The following is a 21,946-nucleotide window of genomic DNA, read 5'->3' as shown; positions in this document are numbered from 1 at the left end:
ACTTCAATTAAGTGCATGCAGTTCAAACAGGATCGTCTGAGCCATAACTATGGTGAGTCAGTCACTTCCATGAGTTAAATAGAGGCTTGCTTCTTTGACTAACCAAGGCTCTTCTTTTAAGGAGCTTGTCTTGGAGCTGTAAAAGCCATTTAAACACTGAATCCAGGATGGTTTGAAAGATCTGTTGAACAGAGAACTTTGCAATTGAGATGTGTTGATTTTCTGGATTGTTACTGCAGTGAAGAAAACCTTTGTCTGACAGATTGCTGTTACTATATTTCCAGTTTGCAGAGGTCCAACTAATTTGATTTTGTTCTTGTTTGTAGGGGACCCATGTACAGTTTCATCCCATATGGAACTGGAGGAAGCATTCCGTCTGTATAACCAGAATGGAGAGTCAGGCCTCAATTTACATGGTTAGTAGTATTCTAGAACACTGATTAGGGATCTTTATGTTAAAAAAAAAATTGAAAGGTGTATTCTGGCAGATTGTGATGAGAGTGGGGGCCACAGCTTTCCACAATATGTATTCAATAATTTGAATAAAGAAATAGAGTTGTATAACAAGGTAGATATGTTGAGACGGCCAACAGCTTCTGCCGATGAAAGCAGGAAATTACAGAAGGGCAATTAGATTCTATCCCTTTAATATTCAAAGTACAAATCAGTATTGAGGTATAATTTAAAACCTCTTTCAATTTAAGCATTTAGGAGACTATCAACCTATTTTAATTTTGATGTCAATGTGGCAGCAGTAGGACTATCTTAACCCAGGGTATCATTTCCTCTAGGTGAATGGGTTGTGTGAAGATGTGTACAAGGGTGGCAATGTTATCTTGTGGCACCCGGAAGAACATTTTTTTTTGTTCATGCTCATTTTGTTCTTCAACAGGCTTCTGCAATATTTTCATGTTTCCATTTTTCTCTCAGTTGGAAGTGAAATTATAAACGTGATAATTAATAAAATTTACCATGTAAGTAGTGTCAAGCAGCAGAGCTAGAGAATAAAATTTTTTTTGGCCTCTTAATAATTTCCCTCCTTCCCATGAAAATACACCTGACTCCTTCCTCCCATGCATGTATACCCTCACCACTTACTTCCCTACACCCCTCCCCCCCACACCTCACTTGTATCTAACTACCTTCCTTCCTTCCTTCCTTCCCACACACGCACATCTCCATTATTTCCCTCCTTATTTTGTGTATTCCATTCTCTCCCTCACCAATTCTCACTCATGAACCTAATGGAAGTAAAAGTGGGAGAGAAATGTCCTTTCATTGGAAGAGAGCTCCTTGCAGAATCTTGCAAATTTATAAATCTGTATCTCCTAAGTCATGACCTCGGTAGACTTCCTCAGTGGGCAGCAGTCTGCTATGGACCACCTGTTTGACAGACTCTGATACTTGTCAAAAAGGTCTGACATGTTTTAGCAGTCTGAGAGCTAGAGGTGAAGCCAGTACAAGTGAGAGTTTTCAGTGCATCTATTTTTATTTTGGTTTGCCTTAAAACACTTGCAGCATTTTCATTTTTAACTTGGAAATGTTTTTCTTCCTGGGAAGTATTTTAGTTATATAAAAATCCTTTATTTATTTAAGGTCCATGACAGCTGAATAACTTCTCCCTAACCCTGCATTTGCCACACTTCTCAAAAGTTTTCTGATATATAGTTGACAGCATGCAGGAATTAAAACTGTTCCAGATTTCATCTTGGCCTATAATGATTGCATAAAGTATTGTAAATTAATTTATCATTCATGTGTGGGTTGGTTTCCAATTCTAGGCAAACTCTACTAAATAAAGATTAATTTTATTTTCATTTACAAAAACACCAGTTGGTTGATTTTATGATTGCTTGTCTTAAATACTTTTCCTCCTTCTCATTTTACCCAGTTTTCCCGAGCATTCCAGAAAAGCCAGGAATGCCCTGCCCTGGAGAGAATAGTAAGTATCATTTATTTCTCATGCGTAATGACTTTTTCTCTTAACATTAATTCTCCCAGTGGCTGTTGGGCCAGCTGGGAATTTTCACCTTTTGCTTAGGAATGTGATGGTGGACCATATTCTTGAACAGTTTAGTACAACTTAATAGCTTGCTAGACAATTGGAAAACACTGTAGAGTTGCGAATGTTGTTTTGGATAAAATTCTCAGGCCAGACTGGGTAAAGGCTTTCTTTGCGGGACATGAGTAGATCAGAAGAATTTTTAGAATATCTGAGAACATTGTGGTTGCTTTTATTCAAGAATTCAAATTTTCTGATAATGGCACTTGTGCTTTGTTCTCTGGATTAATGGACTACTATGCTACTGTGAGCTCTACAGAATTACCTTTTTTGCAAAATGCATTCTAATGTATGTTTTAAGCATTTTTTTTGGGTCAAAGGTTATGTCTCTAATTCTATCAAAGTAATGTAACACTTTTATGTCAGAATTATCCTGCTGCACCAATCGCTTTAGAACTGTCATATGGTATGTTTGTTCTGCCAACAGCTGAACTAATGTATGAGGAAATTTGGGGAGCTGTGTTTATCATGAGTATCATTCATTTGTTTTAACTTGGGGAGTTAGTTTTAAGACAAATTTAAACCAATGGATTTATATGGTGAGTTCAGTTGAATTGCTGATCAATGGTAATTCCCAGAATGTTGATAATGGGACATTCAGTGATGGTAACAGCATTGAATATCGAAGAGTGGAGGTTAGTTTGTCTCTTATTGGAAATGGTTGTAGCCTGGCATTCGTTTGGTGCAAATGTGACTTGCCATTTGTCAGCCCAAGCCTTGATAATGTCCAGATCATATTGCATTTGAACATGTACTGCTTTAGTGACTGAGGAGTCGCAAATAGTGCTGAACATTGTGTAATCATCAGCAAACATCCCCACTTCTGACCTATGGTGGAGGAATGGTCATTGAAGCAGTTGAAAACGATTACATCTATGACAATAGTCTGAGGACCTCGTGCAGAGATGGTCTAAAGCTGAGATGACTGACCAACAACCAGAACTATTTTCCTATGTGTCAGGTATGCTTCCAACTAAGAGAATTTTCCCCAATTCTCATTGATTCCAGTTTTGCTAGGTCTTGTTGATGCCCCATTCAGTTAAATGCAGCCTTGATGTTCAAGGGTTGTCAAGATCACCTCACCTCTAGGGCTCAGCTTGTTTTTCCATGTTTGGACCAAGGCTGTCAGGAGCAGAGTGGCCCTGGTGGAACCCAAACTGGGCCTTACTTGCTTTAAATCCGATATGATAATCGTGTCAATGCTTGAATGCTTCTACATCTCTGCCCACTTTTCAGCAAAAGTGTCTCATGTATTTTATTCTCCAAGAGTAGACCAGACATTACTCCTTCAGAGCTTGTCAAAATTGTTGTTCTGTTGCCTCTGCCAATCTCTCCAGCCACATTGAGACTAAACTAGATCACTTGTTACCTTGAGCTATTTTTCCTCCATCTATTCTAAATCCCATACGCTAGCCAGCACTAATGCATCATCACTGCTGTGCCACCACTCCTCAGCCTTAATTGGTTCCTCCATTCTACCCAAACCCTTGTCATGTGGAAATGATAGCATGTATAACTCCCAATGCTGACCTTGATGGCCGATCCAACATTTTGCTTTGTAAAATTTAAATTGGAGGAGACCTTTAGACATAGGTGGTCGTCTACAAAAAGTGCTGCTTGTTGATTACTTCATTCCTGTTGATCTGGTCTGACTTCTTACTCATTGAAATATTAAATTTCAAAGCTTAATTCATTTTTGAAATTCATTTGTGTGATACAGGTGTTACTGGCTGGCCAGCATTTGTTGCCCATCCCTAGTTTCCCTTGAGGAGGTGGCGGTGAGCTGTCTTCCTGAACCACTGCAGTCCACCTCAAAATGGCATTGTTCTTCGATTTGCTCATTATTAATTTTTTTTCCTCACAACGCTGTTTCTTTTACAACTATCTTGAAGCTCTATGTATGTTGCCTTTCTATGAGTTACAAATGCAGATTATTACGCTTGCACCATCTCGATAATGTCATCCAACTTTGTTTGCAAGTGCAGATTAATGGGAGTGATTAAAATAACTCTTTGAAACTCTGTTTCAAGCACAATTTTGATGAAGTTGATTTCCTTTGAATTTGATTAGTGATTGCCTTTGCTTGCACAGGCTACCATCAAGCAGTCACTGTCTAATAAAGGATAGAGCCATTTTGATCCTTTTGTTTTCTCAAAAAAAATGACTCCAGTGCAACTTTAAAGCATCTCTTTGGAACTAACCAAAATCTAAAATTGTGAAAGAATCTGCTGTATTGTAGTACTGATCGATGAAAAACAACTTGGTGCAATTTTCAAGTATATCTTGCATACCATTGTATTTGAATATATCATGATCCTAGTGAATATTATTACTGGGCAAGCCTGATTCCAAACTGAAATAAGGCCTGATACTTTTTATTTATTTTGGGGGCTGTTGGTTTAATGAAGGGTCTCGCTGAAATGCAAGCATGCAAAGCTGCACTTACAGGTTTAACAATTGGAAAAAACAAGAGACATGAAGATAAAACTATTTACATGTAACACAAGTTGAATTTTGAAGGACATGATAAAAATACAACCCCATTCGTCCCAATAAGATCCATTACATTACTCTAATGCTGGAGATAATTCCTTTCTCTATTGCATCTTTGGTTTGTCATAGTTATGGTTTAAATCCTAGCTGTGAGATTTTGACTTCTTTGATACACCATATAGCTGAGTCAGACTTTATCATTTTATTTCTTGAATTTTAAAATCAATCTTCCTACACTGAGGTAACCCCTTTTAATAATGGTCCTAACCTACCTCCTCTTCTCAAAGACAACTGTTTTCAAGGTCCATTTTCAGTTAAGACGTAGGCAAACAGTCAAACTGAAACATTTTTTCCCAAGCTATGTGTGCTTCCCCTTTAGCTCCCAAAAATGTCCAGAATCTTTTTTTTCTCTCTGAAAGGCTAATATACTGTGTTGTTTACTTAGTTAATTCATTAACTCTCCCAAAAGAAATGAATTCTCATTTACCTCCAAACAAACTCTCTCAGACTTCTTTTAAAAGAAACAATGACGACAGATTTGTCCAGAAGTTAATCATTAAATCCCTTTCAGATACATAATACCCATATACCATTGGTTCAAATTTCAAAGTCCAAGATAAGTGTAACTTTATTAAGTATAAATCATGCACTTTACATCATAACATTTATTTTGGTATAATTTTGTATCTAGCTGAGCATGCAGAAACATCTGAGATAACAACTGCACCTTTAACAGAATCTTTATCCTTATGAATTATTGATGAATTGTATCTTATGTACTTTAATGTTATCAGACATTTTTATACCAAGTTGAGAGTTGTAATAGGTTCCAATGTTCGGCAATAGACAGAGACTGATGGTCGGGGGTTCTTTTTCAGACTGGAGGCCTGTCACCAGCAGTGTTCAGAACAGAGAGCAGTGCAGCAAAGGAACAGGCCTTTGGGCCCTCCAAGCTTGCGCTGACATATTTTGCCCTTCAGTACTAAAACTGGTTTCACTTACAGGATCCGTATCCCTCTATTCTTTCCTCTCGTATTCATCCAGGTGCTTCTCGAATGCTGCTATTATGCCTGCTTCCAGTACCACCTGTGACACTCCTTAGATACTCACCATCCTTTTGTGTGAAAACGTTGCCTCGCACATCTCTTTTAAACCGCGCGCACACACACACACTACCCTGTGTCCACTGGTAATTGACCACTCCACCCCAGGTAAAAGCCTCCTACTTTACACACTTTCCATGCCATTCACAATCTTTTAAACCTCTACCCCTCAACCTCTTGAATTCCAATGAAAACAAACCCAGTCTAGCCCAACCTTCTTAGCTAAAATTCCCCTATACCAGGCAACATCCTGGTAAACCTTTTCTATACCATTTCCAAAGTATCTACATCCTTCTGGTAGTGTGGTGACACAACTGTAAACAATATTCCAAGCATGCACTAACTAAAGTTCTATACAGCTGTCCTTATGTCTATCCTTATTCTCAATGCCCCTGCCAATGAAGGTAAGCATGTCATAAGCCTTTTTTACTACATTTATCTACCTGTGCTGTCACCTTCATTCATCTGTGGACCTGCCCACCTGGATCCCTCTGCATATCAATATTCCTCAAGGTTCTGCTATTCATTTTATAATTTCCACCTGTTCTTAACCTTCCAAATATATCATGTCACATTTGTCTGGAATAAACTTGATCTACCATTTTTGTGCCCATGCCTCCAACTGATCTGTATGCTTTGATAATCCTCCTCACTATCCGCAACTCCACCAATCTTTGTTTCATCTGAAAACTTAGTAATTAGACCCGCCACGCTTTCCTCCAAATCATTCATGTGTACCATAATCAGCAGAGGTCCCAGCACTGATCCCAGTGGAACACCACTAGTCACAGCCTTCCATTCTGAAAAGCATCTTTCCACCACTATCCTGTGTCTCTTATGAGTAAGCCAGTTCTGTATTCATCTTGCTGATCACCCCTGATACCATGTAACTTGACCTTTTGTACTAGTCTGCCATGAGGAACCTTGTGGAAAGCTTTACTGAAGTCCATGTAGACAATGTCAACCACTTTTCCCTCAATCATCTTTGTCACCTCAAAAACACTCAACGAAGTTGGTGAGGCACAACTATCTATGCACAAAACCATGCTGGCAATTGCTAATAAGTCAACTCACTTCTAAATGCATTCAGATCTTGTTTCACAGGGATTGGTTCTGGGTTGTCTTTTGTTTGTAATTTATAGAAATGATTTCGTTGACAATATAGAAGGCAAGGTGAGTAAGTTTGTAGATAACGCCAAAATAGAGGTTTTCTAAGATTAAGAAGGGATCTTGATCAAATCGGTCAAAGGGCTGAAAAATGGCAGATGGCGTACAATCTGGATAAATGCAAGTTGTTGAAACAGAGGTAGGACTGGTACAATTAATGTTTGGGCCTTGGATAGTATTGTAGAGCAGAGAGATCTGGGGTTCAGTTGCATAATTCTTTCATGTTTGCATCACACATAAGGTGGTTAAAAAAGAGTGTTTAGCATGCTTCATTGCTCAGTCCTCTGAGTACAGGAGTTAGGAAGTCATGTTAAGGTTTTACAGACATTGTTGAGGCCTGTTCTGGAATACTCTGTCTAGTTCTGGTCACCCAGTTATAGGAAGGATATTATTAAGCTCGAGATGGTTCAAAAGAGATCCACAAGGATGTTGCTGGATATGGAATGTTTGGGTTGTAAAGAAAGGATGGGACTTTGTTTGCAGGAGTGTAGGAGATTGAGGAGTAACTTTACTGAAGTTTACAAAATCATGAGGGTATACATAGGGTTGATTGTAGGTGTCTTTTCCGAAGGCTAGGAAAGTTTAAGACTGGGGTGCACATTTCCAAGGTGAGAGGAGAGAGATTTTAAAAAGATATGGGATCAAATTTTTCTTTTTAGAAGTGATTAGTGTGTGAAATAAACTTATTGAGGAAGTGGTGGATGCAGGTACAATTATATTGTTTAAAAGACATTTGTATAAGTACATGAATAGTAAAGGTTTGGAGGGATATGGGCCAGGAGCAGGAAAGTGGGACTGATTTTGTTTGGAATTATGTTTATTGTGGACTGGTTGGACCGAAGGGTCTGCTTCTGTGTTGCATACCTTTATAACTGTGTGGCTTCATAACTAATTAATTTTTGTCAACAACGGTATTGTTAATGATTTGAGCTAATTTCTTAATTCTTAACTTTGTTTTTTTTTACGGAGCAATAGTGTTGGACAGTACCTTGTGTTTTGAGGATTCTGTTCTAGTGGTAAAACCAGAATAGAGACGCATTAAAACCGCTGTGGCCTTCTTAATATTTTTTGCGTTACGATAGCATAGTTTCCTGTTATGCGATTTCATGGATTCATTTCCAAAATGGGTGTCTCAAAGCATGCATATCTTGATTAGGTTGGGTTATTAAACTTGTAAGTATTTTATCTGTTTTCATTTTCCTTTTCTTACACCTCCCAACATCTTGGCACTGATAAAATATGCCTTCTATTTTGAGTTTTTTTGTGAAATTGAGTTCAGATCACACTTGTACATGCAGACCTATCTTAAAGCTGTACAATTGGTGAGTAATAGTGGTAGCTGAATAGCAGGGTAAGTATATAATGGAAAAAAATTAACAGTTGGAAGTAGTTAAGATTTTTTTTCAAGAGTTGCAAACAGGGAAGCAATGTTGACATACTGAAGGAAAGGGGTTCCTGAAGACAAGGTCGAGGTAAAAGAACATTTGCTGACTGTACAGCAAAGCATGTGATGGCAAGGATTACTTTTTTGAAGAGGTCACAAAAAAATTGTATGAATGAAGGAGATTGCTAATGTCAGATCACAGATTAAGGTCACAAAGTAAATGTTTATGGCATAAAGAACTGGTGAAGGAATTGCTGCAGTGTGGTACTTTAGAGATAAACCTCAATGGTGGAATTGATTGTTTTGATTTATAATATATGCAGCCAGATATTGCTTTCTGTAAAAGCAATAAGAGATCTGCATGAAAGACATTGCCACAACTACAAATGTGTAGCGTCAATGGTGAGAACTTAAACATTTCAAGTTGATTTTTCTAATAACTGGAAGATGCTTGAGAGAAACTGCTTTTAAGCTTGGTATATGTGAGCAAACGATTTAGAAAGTAAATTTTCACCATGATATATTGAAATGCCAAGTACAGATAACAGTTATGGCTATGCAATATTAATAGAGAATCCAAATTGATTTTATTGTAGCTGTTATAAGAAACGTGCATACAATACAAGGTACTGCAGATCTACATTTCAACACTGCCCCCCACCCCAACAAATACTGTTGATGTCTAGCACATTTTGAAGAGAAAATAACAATCATTTTATGTTGTATTGTAGTGGAATGTTCTAACTAAGTTATGCATGTTAACAATTAGATTTTGTTTTTTAAATTTTAACTTGAGTGATACAATAACATTTTCTGGTCCAGACTGTGGTTATCTCTGCCTTCTGATGCCAAGATTGATTATGCAGCTTGGTGATTTATGCTGTTTTTAGATAGTCGTATTTGGGTATTTAATGTAAAAGATTGTTCAGATGAAACTGACGAGTGAATGGAACCAATAACACGCAATCTTTGACAATTCAAGGGTGAAATGCACTGATGAAATCAATGCACTTGGATCAGACTTCTTTTAAGGACCACATTGTGCTTTTTGGACGAGGTTTAGTTGTATTCCTGCTACTGTTTAATTCTCTGTACAAATATTAAATTTTGGAGGGTTTTGTAAATGGAAAGAGAAGGATCTCATTTACGGTTAAAATCACATGCCTCTGCCAGCCGTCTTAACCAATACTGATTCCCTGCTTCTCGAACAGCCAAATAAAATGAATTACAGGAGGTTTTGGGGTTGTAATATTCCTTAACTAAACCTGTCAACTCTTGAACTGTTTTAGTATCTGGTTTCTCAGGGAAAGTTAGGCTCCTAGAAATTGACAATGCTGTGCCAGTTTGTAAGCAGTCAGAAGGATTTCTCATTGCTTTTCATTTGCCCCAGAAAATGGGAAAAAATCGCATTCTTTCCACATAATCAACCCAGTCTTCGATGGCAGCATTGAACGAGTCAAGCTTCGTAAATCAAAGCATGACGCCAACTTGATTTGCTTTCAACAGTCATCATTTTCTTCAGGAGCGTACTGTTTTCTCTCATCACCACTGAAGTGCCTGCAGGTACCCCATCACCAAGTCACCCTTTATTTACAAGTGCACAGTCCAGTGGGCTCTGACCAGCCTGTCAAGCTAGTCCTGAGAATGAGGTGACTCTCTGAATCTGTTTATATCTGTCAGCCAGGCCTCCCTATGGGCCCAGGTAAACCACTCCAATCAAGGATCTCATAGTGACTCATCGCTGCAGTCTGTTAATTGAGGATGAGAGTAGTATTATAGTGAGACATTACCTCATTCACAAGGTTAAGATGCTGAATCCTTTGGAATAGATATGAGGAATAGCGAAAGTAAAAAAATAACATGTGAAAGTCATTCCCAAGCCTACTAATGGGAAGAAATAATGGAGACTTACAAGAAAGTTACCACAAGTAATTTTAAGCACCCAGATTTAATGAATGGTCCTGTCAGGTAGTCTGAAAGTTGAGTTTATTCAGGACAATTTCTGACAGCTTTGTTTTCTTCTTTCGAAGGATGGTTTACTATATACTTGGTAATATGTAATGAAGTTAAATAATTACCTTTTTACAACAAATGAATTTCTAAGCAATAGTGATCATAGCGTGATAAAATGTCCCATTCTGTTTAAGGGTACAAAGACTGTCTTAAATCTAAATAAAGGTAGGCTAAAGTGAATTGATTAAATTACTTTCAAAATTGAGGTTCTGTAGCAAAAATGTAAGAATGTTTTATATTACTTGCAGATTCAAAAAGGAAGAAAAAAAGTTGTAAAAGAAAATCTGAGAAGGATTTGTTATTTGAGGCTAACTAAGTAAGTTAAGGGTATATCAATTTGAAAGTGAAAGCATACTGCATTGTGAAGATTAGAAGGTTGGACAGATTATCAAAACCAATAAAGAATGTCAAAAGATAACTAGGGATAAATTACGGTGGAAGATAGCTAAATAAAAGGGTAAGAACAGTTTTTGGGAAGGCAATGACTTTCATTGCTGGACTTTTAATCCAGAGACCCTGGTAATGTTCTGGGAACCTAGGTTCAAATCCCACCATGGCAAATGGTGGAATTTGAATTCAATTGAAACAAAAAAATCTGGAATGAAGAGGCGAATAATGGCCACAAATGGCCATTGTTGGAAAAACCCATCTAGTTCACTAATGTTCTTTTATGGAAAGAAACCGCCATCCTTAACTGGTCTTGTCTCCACATGACTTGTGGTTGATTCTTAACTGCCCTCTTAATTGAGCAATTGGGGATAGGAAATAGATGCTGGAGTAGCCAATGATGTCCTTATCCCATAAATAATTTTTGTTAAAGTAAGCGTTTCTACGTGTATTTATCAAGCAAATTAACTAAGTGTTGGTCCAGTTAAAAGATAAGGCTGAGAACTTAGTGGGAAACAAAGAAATGCAGAAAGCATTGACCTAATATCTGTCTTCACTGCAAAAGGCCTAAACTAAACCCCAACAGTATTTGAAAATCCTGAAGTAGAAGGAAGGCTACACCTAAAATGATTGCAATTGCTACGAAAAAGGATCAGTAAAAGAACCTTAATCAGTTGACCACTATTGTCCTATTAAAAGAAGTAGCTTCAGCAATAGCCAATGCATTGGTTCTAATTTTCTGAATTTTTCTGTATTATAGGAATGTACTGATAGGTTGTGATATGGCCACTGTGACTGCTGCATTTGAGAATGGAGAGAAACATAATACAGGAAGCTGTAGGCCAGCTAGATTAACGTTTTTCAAAAGGAAGTTGTCCAATTCATTTGTAGCTGTCAACTGCAAGACATTTAGAAAGCCATCATATAATTAGAAAGAGTCAATGTGGATTTGGGAATTTTTTTAATATGGAATCCCTACAGTAATAGGCCCTTTGGCTCAACAGGGTCACACCGACCCTCTGAAGAGTAACCCACCCAGATGCATTCCTCTACCCTATTATATTATATTTACCCCTGCCTAATGCATCTAACCTACACATCCCTGAACACTATGGGCAGTTTAGCATGTCCAATTCACTTAACCTGGATATCTTTGGACTGTGGGAGGAAACTGGAGCACTCGGAGGAAACCCACGTAGACACTGAGAGAATGTGCAAACTCCACATAGACAGTTGCCCGAGGCTGGGATTGAACCCAGGTCCCTGGCATTGTGAGGCACCTGTGCTAACCACTGAGCCACCATGCACCCCATGTGAAAATAGTGTTTAACAAATTTATTGCAGTTCTTTTGAGGCAGCTAGAAGCTAAGTGGACATTATCATTAATGGGAACCTGTCACTGTGGTTTACATGAATTTCCAAAAAGCATTCCAATAATGACTGCATTAAGTGTTACTTCACAAAATAAGAGTTTGTGGCATCTGGCGCAACATATTTGGCTGCACAGAGTATTTGGTTGACTAACAGGAAGCAGAGAGTAGGGATAAATGGTTAATCATTGTGTTCGCAATGCTGTGATCTTAACTGTTAAACTTTTGATTTCACAGAGGGGGCTGTATGTATTTCAGCCTTGTTATATGAGGACCAGTTAAGTACTCTGGTTCTGTACTGTATGGAATTTAGAAGGTTGTCGGGAGGAGGCTACAATCTATTCAAACTTAGAATACTGAGTGTGAATGTGGAGAAGATCTTTCCACTACATGGAGAGATATCGCCCTGTGGGCACCACCTCAGTGAAGGGATGACCCTTTAGAACTGAGATGAGGCAAAATTTCTTCAACCAGGGAGTGGTGACACTGTGAAACTCATTGCCACAGAAGACTATGGAGGACAATTTATTGAGTGTACTTAAGGCAGATAGGTTCTGGATGAGTAAAAGGATCAAAGATTATGGGGAGAAAGCAGGAGAATGTGGTAGTGAAATGTATCAGCCAGGATTGAATGGCACAGTGAACTAGCTGGGCCAATTACTTTAATTCTGTTTCTGTATCTTATGGTCTTGTGTTAACTAAATTTGTACATGACACAAAGATAGTGAAATAAGTCATCATGAGGGCCTGCAAAGGCATTTTGCTCGATTAAGTGTTACAACATAAAGACAAACAGCCGAATCAAATCGGCCTCCCTGCATCTGCGTTTGCAACACAGTAGAATTAAAACCTTTATGTCCTCAAAACTCAGTAGTTCCTAATGGTACCTTCTGAATAACCAATCCCAAACTTTGTAAATAATCAATTTCATTTGGGTTTGTATCTTAAAACACAAAAATTAGAAATTACCATTACTAAAAAGTAACTTTAGTAGAACAAAATTAAACAACAATGTCATGGTAATTAATGTCTGTGTTTTAAACCTAATAACCTTTGTTATCAGCCCTGCTCTCACAAAATACAGACAGGCAAACACAGCTGAGGGATAAATTACAAAAAAATGAAAATAACAAAATTAGCTAGATTACTTGAGCGGTTTTCATGATGCAATGTTCCTGAGCGCATGTTAATATTTCTTGATTTTCCGAAGATGTCCATCAGTGTCACCTTCTCATTTCACAAGAGGTAGGGAGGCTGATTTGATTCGGCTGTTTGTCTTTATGTCGTAACACTTAATCAATCAAAATGCCTTTGTAGGCCCTCATGACTACTTGCTTCACTATCTTTGTGTAGAAATTGCGGTATAGTACTTACTTTCTATTTTCTGAACCTCCAATAGATGATGATGGGAGGTGAGACATGCTGTAGAATTAATAACCAAACTCCTCCTCTCCTCCAACACCGTTCCAAAGCCAATTCATGTTCTATGCCCTCCCTGCAGGACTAGTTGCCTCCCAATGAGGCCCTGTTAACCTGTCATTTCTTTGTGCTGATGGGTTCTCTAGAGTCAATACATCTTTGGAGCTCTTTGATCAAGAACTAATCTGAAATTAACTTTTAGACCTGACTCTCCAGTAAACAACAGTTTGTCTTTATGAAACAATCCATTCACTCCAGGAAACAGTCACTGGAGCACTTCAAAAGCAATTATATCCTCTCTTTTGAAAGATGACCAATCATGTTGTTTCACAAAGCACCTTATGAAAGAGCAGATATAGTTGCATTTGAAGTGCTCCATTTCACTGATTGCTTGAGTGAATGGATTGTCTCACAAAGACAGGTTGGGACTTTATCAGAGTTTCAGAAAATGCATGTGAGTTTTGTTGGTAAATGTCAGATCCTAAGAGGAATTGACAGCCTAATTGGTGAGATGTTTCTTCTGCTGGGAGAGATTAGAATTGAGTGACGTGGTTCAAATTTAGGTTTCCTAACTCATGGACATTAGGAGAAATTATTTTTCTCGGAGCATTATAAATGTCTGAAATTTTGTTCTCCAAACAGCAAGGCCAGGTGGACAGGGAAGTTGAATTGATGCCTCAATCAGATGACCCATATTTTTATTGAACAGTGGAGCACACTCAAAAATGAATGGCTTCCTGCTGTGTTGATTTTTGTGTTCCTGTTCTTATAAAGTTGCCAGCTACGGGTAAACAAATAATGAACTACTTTGATTTGTTTGAATGAGAGCGAAGTTGAATAAATACCAACTGTTTACTTTTCATTGTTACATATCATCCCTAAATAATTCTCATTTCAAATCATAGCCATATTTTTTTGGGGGGCAAAGGGATTTAGAAATAATTTGTAAAAGTTTGTTTGAAATGCCATTAAGGTATTAGAGATCAAACATAATTTGATTTTAATGGAATAGGCTGGAGAAACTGACCTGCTTCTAAATGCATATCATAAACTATTTTCATGTTTATTTTCAGGTGTTTTCCTCGTTAATACTTAAGCAGTGTTTTAATTTTATCTAACAATCGTTATTGAAGGGTGGATCATTTTGGAAACCTACTGACCACTCTTAGTTGTCCTGTGGGCACTGAGTCAATCAAATTTTTGAATGAATTGAATAATTTACTGATGAAGTTATTACTTAACCAGTTTATTTGTTTTCACTATTCAGTTTTTGTTTTCATCCTTCTTATTATGTGGACCACAAAGAATTAGATTTTGTAGCTTTGTGGAATTTTAAACATAATAACCTTGTAACACAAATTTAATGAGTGGTGTGTCCTATTAATATAATGATTTGAAATCAGAGTTTCTACCCTAGAGTTCTACCTTTGCAGCTTTGCACATAGTCATATTTTTGTTCTTATCAATGTGCAGGCATATCTTTACTCATTCCTTTCTACTTGAGACTGGAATTATGTTTTGTGCAGCTGGCGATATAATTCATCAGTATTATTTTACATACCTAATTTTCATTTTTATAAAACATTTTTCGATTAAAATATTGAATTTCCTGAATTTTGAGACTTAATGAGTGTGCACATTTTCATTTAGCAGTTCATCTCTTTTAGACAGGATTTGTCTGATTTACTGGGTATCCATTGTAACAAAGCAAATACCAAGTGGCTGAGGCAGACAGCTATTAAATTTGAAGTGGAGTGTGACTTCATGCTAAGCAAAAAGAAGAAAAATCTGGTTACACTCCTTGCAGTGATGTATTTGGTGATTATGTTGGTGGATATCTGAGTAAGCAATAATTTCACAAGCTGTAACCTCTGGTCGTGTGTCAGTGTTCTAATAAGAAGTTGGACACTGTCCAGCTCAGAATTTTCCATTTCATATGGTGTATGCAGCGGTAAGGCTAACAGTAAACATAGCTTAACAGTTACTAAAAATGCTGGCCTGAGTTTGTGTTGATTGCTGAAGAACTGACATGAGAATACGACCTCTCACTGTTCATACCAATCAGCTGTTGACTGCTCTTAGCCCTGAACCTGGGTTGGATGCTTGTCTTGACTCATGTGCTACATCCTGGTGTGCGCTGTGGGGGGAAAAAATTTTCCTGACAAGTGCAGATGGCTGAGCAAACTGAACTAACATTTGTGTTTTTAATACATATATGCACAGTTTTGTTTTGTTGTCTGGACGAACCATCAGATGTGACTGAATTGCACAGTGGTGGTGATTTTACATTTCATGCTCAAAACTTTATGAAAGGTAATTTCATCCTTTTTGTTTGAGCATATTCTAATGATTACTTGACTCTCTGGTTGCAGATCAAAGTTTTCATAACTGAGTAAATTGGCATATTTTGTGCTAGATTGAATAATTTCATCTATTCATGTAACTTCATGGAAAATAGAGGATAATTTTTGGTTTAAGAAAATTCCTGTAATATGTAGAACTACTAAATGCACAAGGTCTGCGGAAATGATGGCTGATATGAATTGACTGTCTTTACAATAAGAAAATTTAACAGTGCACTCCTTTTAGGAAAGAGCAATCTAGTAGAATAGATGTTTTGACGTGTAATTCGTATAACCTTCAAAACTTTTTGATAGTAAATGCATTTCATAGGTCTTCAGTACGGATTACATGTTAGCATCTAATTTGATGGAGGTCATTGCACTGTACTTCACCAAAGATACAAATACAGTTTAAATAAGAGATATAATTATACTTTGAGGAGAAAGTGAGGACTGCAGATGCTGGATATCAGAGCTGAAAATGTGTTGCTGGAAAAGTGCAGCAGGTCAGGCAGCATCCAAGGAGCAGGAGAATCGACGTTTCGGGCATGAACCCTTCTTCAGGATTAAAATCGATTATAATTATATTTGTCAATGAATTGTCAAAATTGCAGTTGCCCTTTATATGTTAAAATTTTGTTTTGTGGCACTTAATACCAGGATATTTTCCAATTGGAATATTAAAAAAGTTTGTCAACAAATGAGTTTTCTCTCAATTCACTGTCATTTTCATATTTGTTCATGGGCAGTAGGGATGGCTGATTAGATTGGCTTTTATTACGCATCTATAATATTCCTGGATTAAAAAAATGGTAGTTTGCCTTCTTGAGCTGTAGTTCTCGAGCTATAAGGAGACCTACAATGTGTTTTTCGAGGGAGTTTTAGGATTTTAATCTAGCACCAGTGAATAAATTTCTTTTGTAGTTCAAAGTCAGAATGGTGGATAACTTGGATGAGGGCTAGCAGGTCATGATATTCTCGTGTATCTACTGCTCTTGTTCTTCTGTAAGGTAGATGTTTCGAAGGAGCCTTGCCTTGGTAACTTTTTGCAGTACATCTTCACAGTGAGGATACCTTCAATCATGTTGTGTGATACAATCACTGTGCTTAAATGGTATGAACTTAGGGCAGTTGTAGCAACTGAAAATTGAGCATCCATGAGGTCTTATGGGTCATTAGAAACAGTGAAATTGTATTTATCCATAATCTATACTCTCATTGTCTGGCATATCTCCCATGCTACCATGGCCATTACGCTGAATCACTGAATCCCTTTCTTATCAACACCCTAATGATTACTCTTGATCATAACTGGACTGGACTAGTCATATACATTCTGTAGATATAAGAATGAGTTAGGGCATAAGAATTGTGTACTGGTAACTCATCTCCTGAGACCCAAATGGCTGTGTACTGTCTATAATGAACCAGCCAGGAGTCTGATGTAATACTAAGCTATTGCCTGGGTGGATGCAGCTCCAATAAAACTTAAGCTTGATGTCATCCAGGATAAAGCAACATGCATCATTGGTATCCCATGTTCCTTCAACATGGACAGCCTTCACCACTGTTGCACAGTGGCAGCAGTGTGTACCATCAACAAGATTTCCTGCAATAACTCAACAAGCTCTTTCAACAGACTCTTTGAAATAAATGATCAAGGAGGACAAAGATAGCAGGTAGATGGAAATACTGTCATCTGCAAGTTCTTCTTCAAGCCACTCACCAGCTTGTCTTAAAAATATATAGCAGTTCCTTTAGTGTCACTGGGTCAAATTCCTGGAATTTTGATTCTCAACAACGTTGCTGCATTCCAAGGACTGCAGTGGTTCAAACAGCACACTGCCACCTTGTCAAAGATGATTAGGGATGAGCCATGAGTGCTGACATTATCGAAAATTCCCTGCATCCTTTGAATGAATTAAAAAGAAAATACTCTCACTGCACAGGGGTTGAAACTAAAACTTCAGCTAATGCTTCATAGCACTCATGATTGAACCATCAAGGAAACTTGCTGAATGAAATCTCACACATGAATTTTTTCATGAAAAGCATGTTGTTAATCCCAAATTAAGAGACCTTCTGATCAATAATGTTGTTTGTGTAGAAGATCAAGTACATGGCTTGGAACAAGAACTGGATACGGAGAGTGCTAGGAGAAGAGGGGGTGATTACAATGTGTGCATGATCCTACTTTGAGAACAGAGTATGGGTAATATTATAAATGAATGAAATAATCTTGTAGATTTCGATGTTTAAGCATTTCTATAATGTATATGTATTTTAGTTGTATGGTAATTATGCTATCTTGCCTTTGTAAAGAATAAAATGCCCACAAATACAAAAGATAATGTCACCACAAAATTTCATCATAAAGGAGTTAGTAAAAATTTTACAAGTAGCCCTGAAAATAAAAAAAAGCCCTTGAGAATGTCTGAGAGATATTAAAAGAAAATCATCATTTTGACCCCTGTGTTAGGTTCTTTTCTTGACATTTCACCCACTGGATGCAATTTGCGCACACCAACTTCTGCAAACAGATAATTAAAGTTATGTGCCCCCCCCCCCCCCCCCCCCCCCCCCAAAAAAAGCAGGTGTGCAAGGCAGAGTCTAAGTGAGGTACTGAACAAAGAAAACACATGCCCTTTGTACAGATACTTGGGCCACTCCCCATAGTCACATGCCATTCATGACAACCCCAGTCCATGTTACCCCAGGTACAATGGTAGGATGAGATTGTCCTTGGAGATGAGGCAAATGCTGATGCCCTAATCCTGGGGAATCGTCCTGCAGACTATTTCCTGACCCCCCAAGACAATGCAGGTGCAACATACCTCACTTCAGGGGATGGCTAGAAAGCATTTCTTAATGGAAGAGATTGAATCATACTTTAAATTGATAATAGCAGGAGAGTAGTAGTAAACGACTGTCTAAGTGAAGTGTGAATTACAGTGGATAGTCATCCACATTTCTGCATGCTATCTGTGAGACAGAATGTCACCCCCACTCCGTTGCAGAATGTTCAGCTTTGCAGGCTAACTCTTTAATATTACATTCATGTCCAGAGAGCTATTCCTATTTAATCTTTAACATTACACCTGGACAGCTATTTGTTAATACTTGGCAGTTAGCCCCTTGAAGATGCTGGTTGTATCTGTAAAGTTGACACAAGTTGTTGATTTTGCAGGAAGGACTTGATTTAAACAAAGCAGGTTACGTAGTTTATAATGAACAGATTAGAATAATCCTATCTGTACGATGCTCTGATTTGCAATGTTTGTTCTCTCCTTCAGCATTACTTGTATTTGGTTAAAAAACTTGAAACTATTTGTTAGTGGTTTATATGACTTGGAATTGTATCTGATTGCAAATGTGGTTGAGAGTCTTTGACTTGTAGAAATTAAATTTATTTAGATATCTTGAACTTTCACCATAAACACTTGTAAGGTAAGTTTAAAAACTGAGAATTGTAAATGTTGAAAATAAGGAACAAAAACCAAAATTGCTAGAAAAGCTCAGCAGGTCTGGCAGCTTCTGTGGAGAGAACTTTGATTTCTCTTGACAGATGGTGCCAGACCTGCTGAACTTTTGCAGCAATTTTTGTTTTTGTCTCTCATGTGAAATAAGTTACCAGTTTGTCAGCCTTTATCACTTTGCTTCATAGCAATTTTGTCTAATTCTGTTTTTATTCACTGCATTGCTGTAAATAATTGCAATTTTCCCTCACCTTTTGCCCATGTTTTATATTGTGCATTCCAATTTTAAAGATCAATTTTTGCCTTTAATTTGGAGTGTTTTATATGTTTATGGATTTCTTACATTACTATTGTAAGTAGGACTGGATAGTATTCAGTTTGAGAATTGTTTCTCTTAGTACTGCATGGACTAAATGTTGATAAGCTCTTTTAGAAAGAAGAAAATTGAGCGCAGCATGTGAAATTTTGTCTTGCAATAGCTAACAAATGGGGTCTGTAAAGTTTAATAAGATTATTATCATTTGATAGTGGATAAGAATGTAATAATTATAGTTCTGTCCTGGTATATTTCTACGTGCATAGAAGCTGGTTTTATGCGGCTGTGAGGTCATTTTCTTTGCAATCTTAAAGCAGGAAATTGTAGTTTTTCTAATAATAAAATACAACTCTATTATTGTACTGTTTGATTAATATATGGAATTACTTTGTGATCTACAAAAGAATAACTATTAAAATCTACATTATTGCATATCAAAAAAGTAACTCTTTCATCATCCAGTCCTTGGAAATGGATCTTTGTGATAGTAAAGTTAATTTTGATAAATGTGGGGTGCTGCATTTTGGAAAAGCAAATCTTAGCAGGACTTATACACTTAATGGTAAGGTGCTAGAGAGTGTTGCTGAACAAAGATCTTGGAGTACAGGTTTATAGCTCCTTGAAAGTGGAGTCACAGGTAGCTAGGATAGTGAAGATGATATTTGGTATGCCTTTCTTTTATCGGTCAGAGTACGGAGTACAGGAGTTGGGAGGTCATGTTGCGGCTATACAGGGCATCAGTTAGGCCCCTTTTGAAATATTGCGTGCAATTCTGGTCTCCTTCCTATCGTAATGATGTGAAACTTGGAAGGGTTCAGAAAAGATTTACAAGGATGTTGCCAGGTTTGGAGGATCTGAGCTATAGGGAGAAACTGAACAGGCTGGGGTTGTTTTCCCTGGAGCATCGGAGGCTGAGGGGTGATCTTATATAGGTTTACAAAAATCATGAGGGGCATGGATAGGATAAATAGACCAAGTCTTTTCCCTGGGATGGGGAGGCAATAACTAGAGGGCATAGATTTAGGGTGAGAGGGGAAAGATGTAAAAGGGACCTAAGGGGCAACTATTTCATGCAAAGGGTGGTGTGTCTTTGGAATGAGCTGCCAGGTGGAAGTGATAGAGGTTGGTACAATTGCAACATTTTTAAAAGGTATCTGGATGGGCATATGAAAGGGAGGGATATGTGCAAAGTGCTGGCAAATGGAACTAGATTTGGTTGGGATATCTGGTTGGCATGGATGAGTTGGACCGAAGGGTCTGTTTCCGTGATATACATCTGACTTCTAAGTACTCCCTCGTTTTTATAAAGATCTTGAACCTCAAATTCTGTATGTTTTCTTGCACACTATAATTTGTGTGAAAAGACTTCTTTCAAACCAATGTAATTAAATTGTTGCTGCAAGGCATTGTTTTATTTCAAGGACAGGTTGGAAAAACAGTAACTGGACTTGCTCAGTGTTTGTAATGTCGTTATATGGTTAGCTCACGTTCTGTGTGCAGAGCATAGCCCTATGTTCACTATGAAGCCTTTGAAGTCCTTAAGATGTCTGCCAACAGTAACATGGTAGAAGTTCCATGATTACGATACTAGGAAGGACATTGATTCAAAAATTCCCTTTTATGCAGAAAAAAGAGAATATAATATTATCATTTTAAATTACCCAAGTTAGAAATATACAAACAACTCGTTTCATGTATTAGCATTAGCAAATGTTTTGTCATTCCAGCTAGTCCTAATTTTCATTTATTTGACATGTGGCACATAATTGTGAGTATTTGTGTTATGATGAGACACGTTTGTCAATGTTTTCTCCAGTGTTCTGTGATTCACTTTCAAAATCTTAGCCTACTTTGTTGACTTAGGCTTTTGTAGCAGGCAGTTTTCTCCTTCAGTTGTATGAGCTGTGACTCACAAAGCAATCATTTTGTGATTCGAGTATCAAAATTCTCCTATATTCCTTCATCCAAACTATTTGCCTTGTGCTGCCCATTTGTTTGTTTTCATCAATTTAGCCTGCAAAATACTCTTCTGGAGTGTTAATGGTTATTACTGAGTTTTTGACCAGCTTGTGTTGTATTTCATGTCTTTATTTTTGTGTCTCCTTTCTAAAATTCTAAATCTGCAGTTTTGCTCTAGTATTTGGTTCTCAGATTAATTTGTCCTCTTTGGTGCATTTCATCATGGAGTTTCAACCTTAGCTTCAAAGGTTTCACTTTTGGATTGTCATCTGGGGTAACTTGACACAGACGTTAAAGTTTTACTGTTGCAATAAGTACCACTGTCTGTCTATCACTTCATATTTGTTTGATGCTTTCATTCTGCTGGTTTCATCTGAATAGTCACAAATCATTTTAGTCCTTTTAGATTTGAAATTGCAAACCAGCTATCTGGTTTAGATTGAATTATTCGAATC

At 37.5% G+C, this 21,946-nt stretch overlaps 1 protein-coding gene across 1 annotated transcript in view; it reads left to right on the top strand.

The window, feature by feature from the left end:
• prkcz (protein kinase C, zeta) overlaps nucleotides 1-21,946 on the top strand; it is a 410,310-nt gene that overhangs the window by 72,262 nt on the left and 316,102 nt on the right. The window contains exons 3-4 of the mRNA XM_060852456.1: nucleotides 327-416; nucleotides 1,892-1,942. Of these exons, the coding sequence (XP_060708439.1) occupies nucleotides 327-416; nucleotides 1,892-1,942 (141 nt within the window). The remainder of the gene's footprint in view (nucleotides 1-326; nucleotides 417-1,891; nucleotides 1,943-21,946) is intronic.

Source organism: Hemiscyllium ocellatum, chromosome 37 (genome assembly GCF_020745735.1).
Source record: "Hemiscyllium ocellatum isolate sHemOce1 chromosome 37, sHemOce1.pat.X.cur, whole genome shotgun sequence".
Taxonomy (NCBI): Eukaryota; Metazoa; Chordata; class Chondrichthyes; order Orectolobiformes; family Hemiscylliidae; genus Hemiscyllium; species Hemiscyllium ocellatum.
This window is presented reverse-complemented; position numbering and strand designations above follow the sequence as displayed.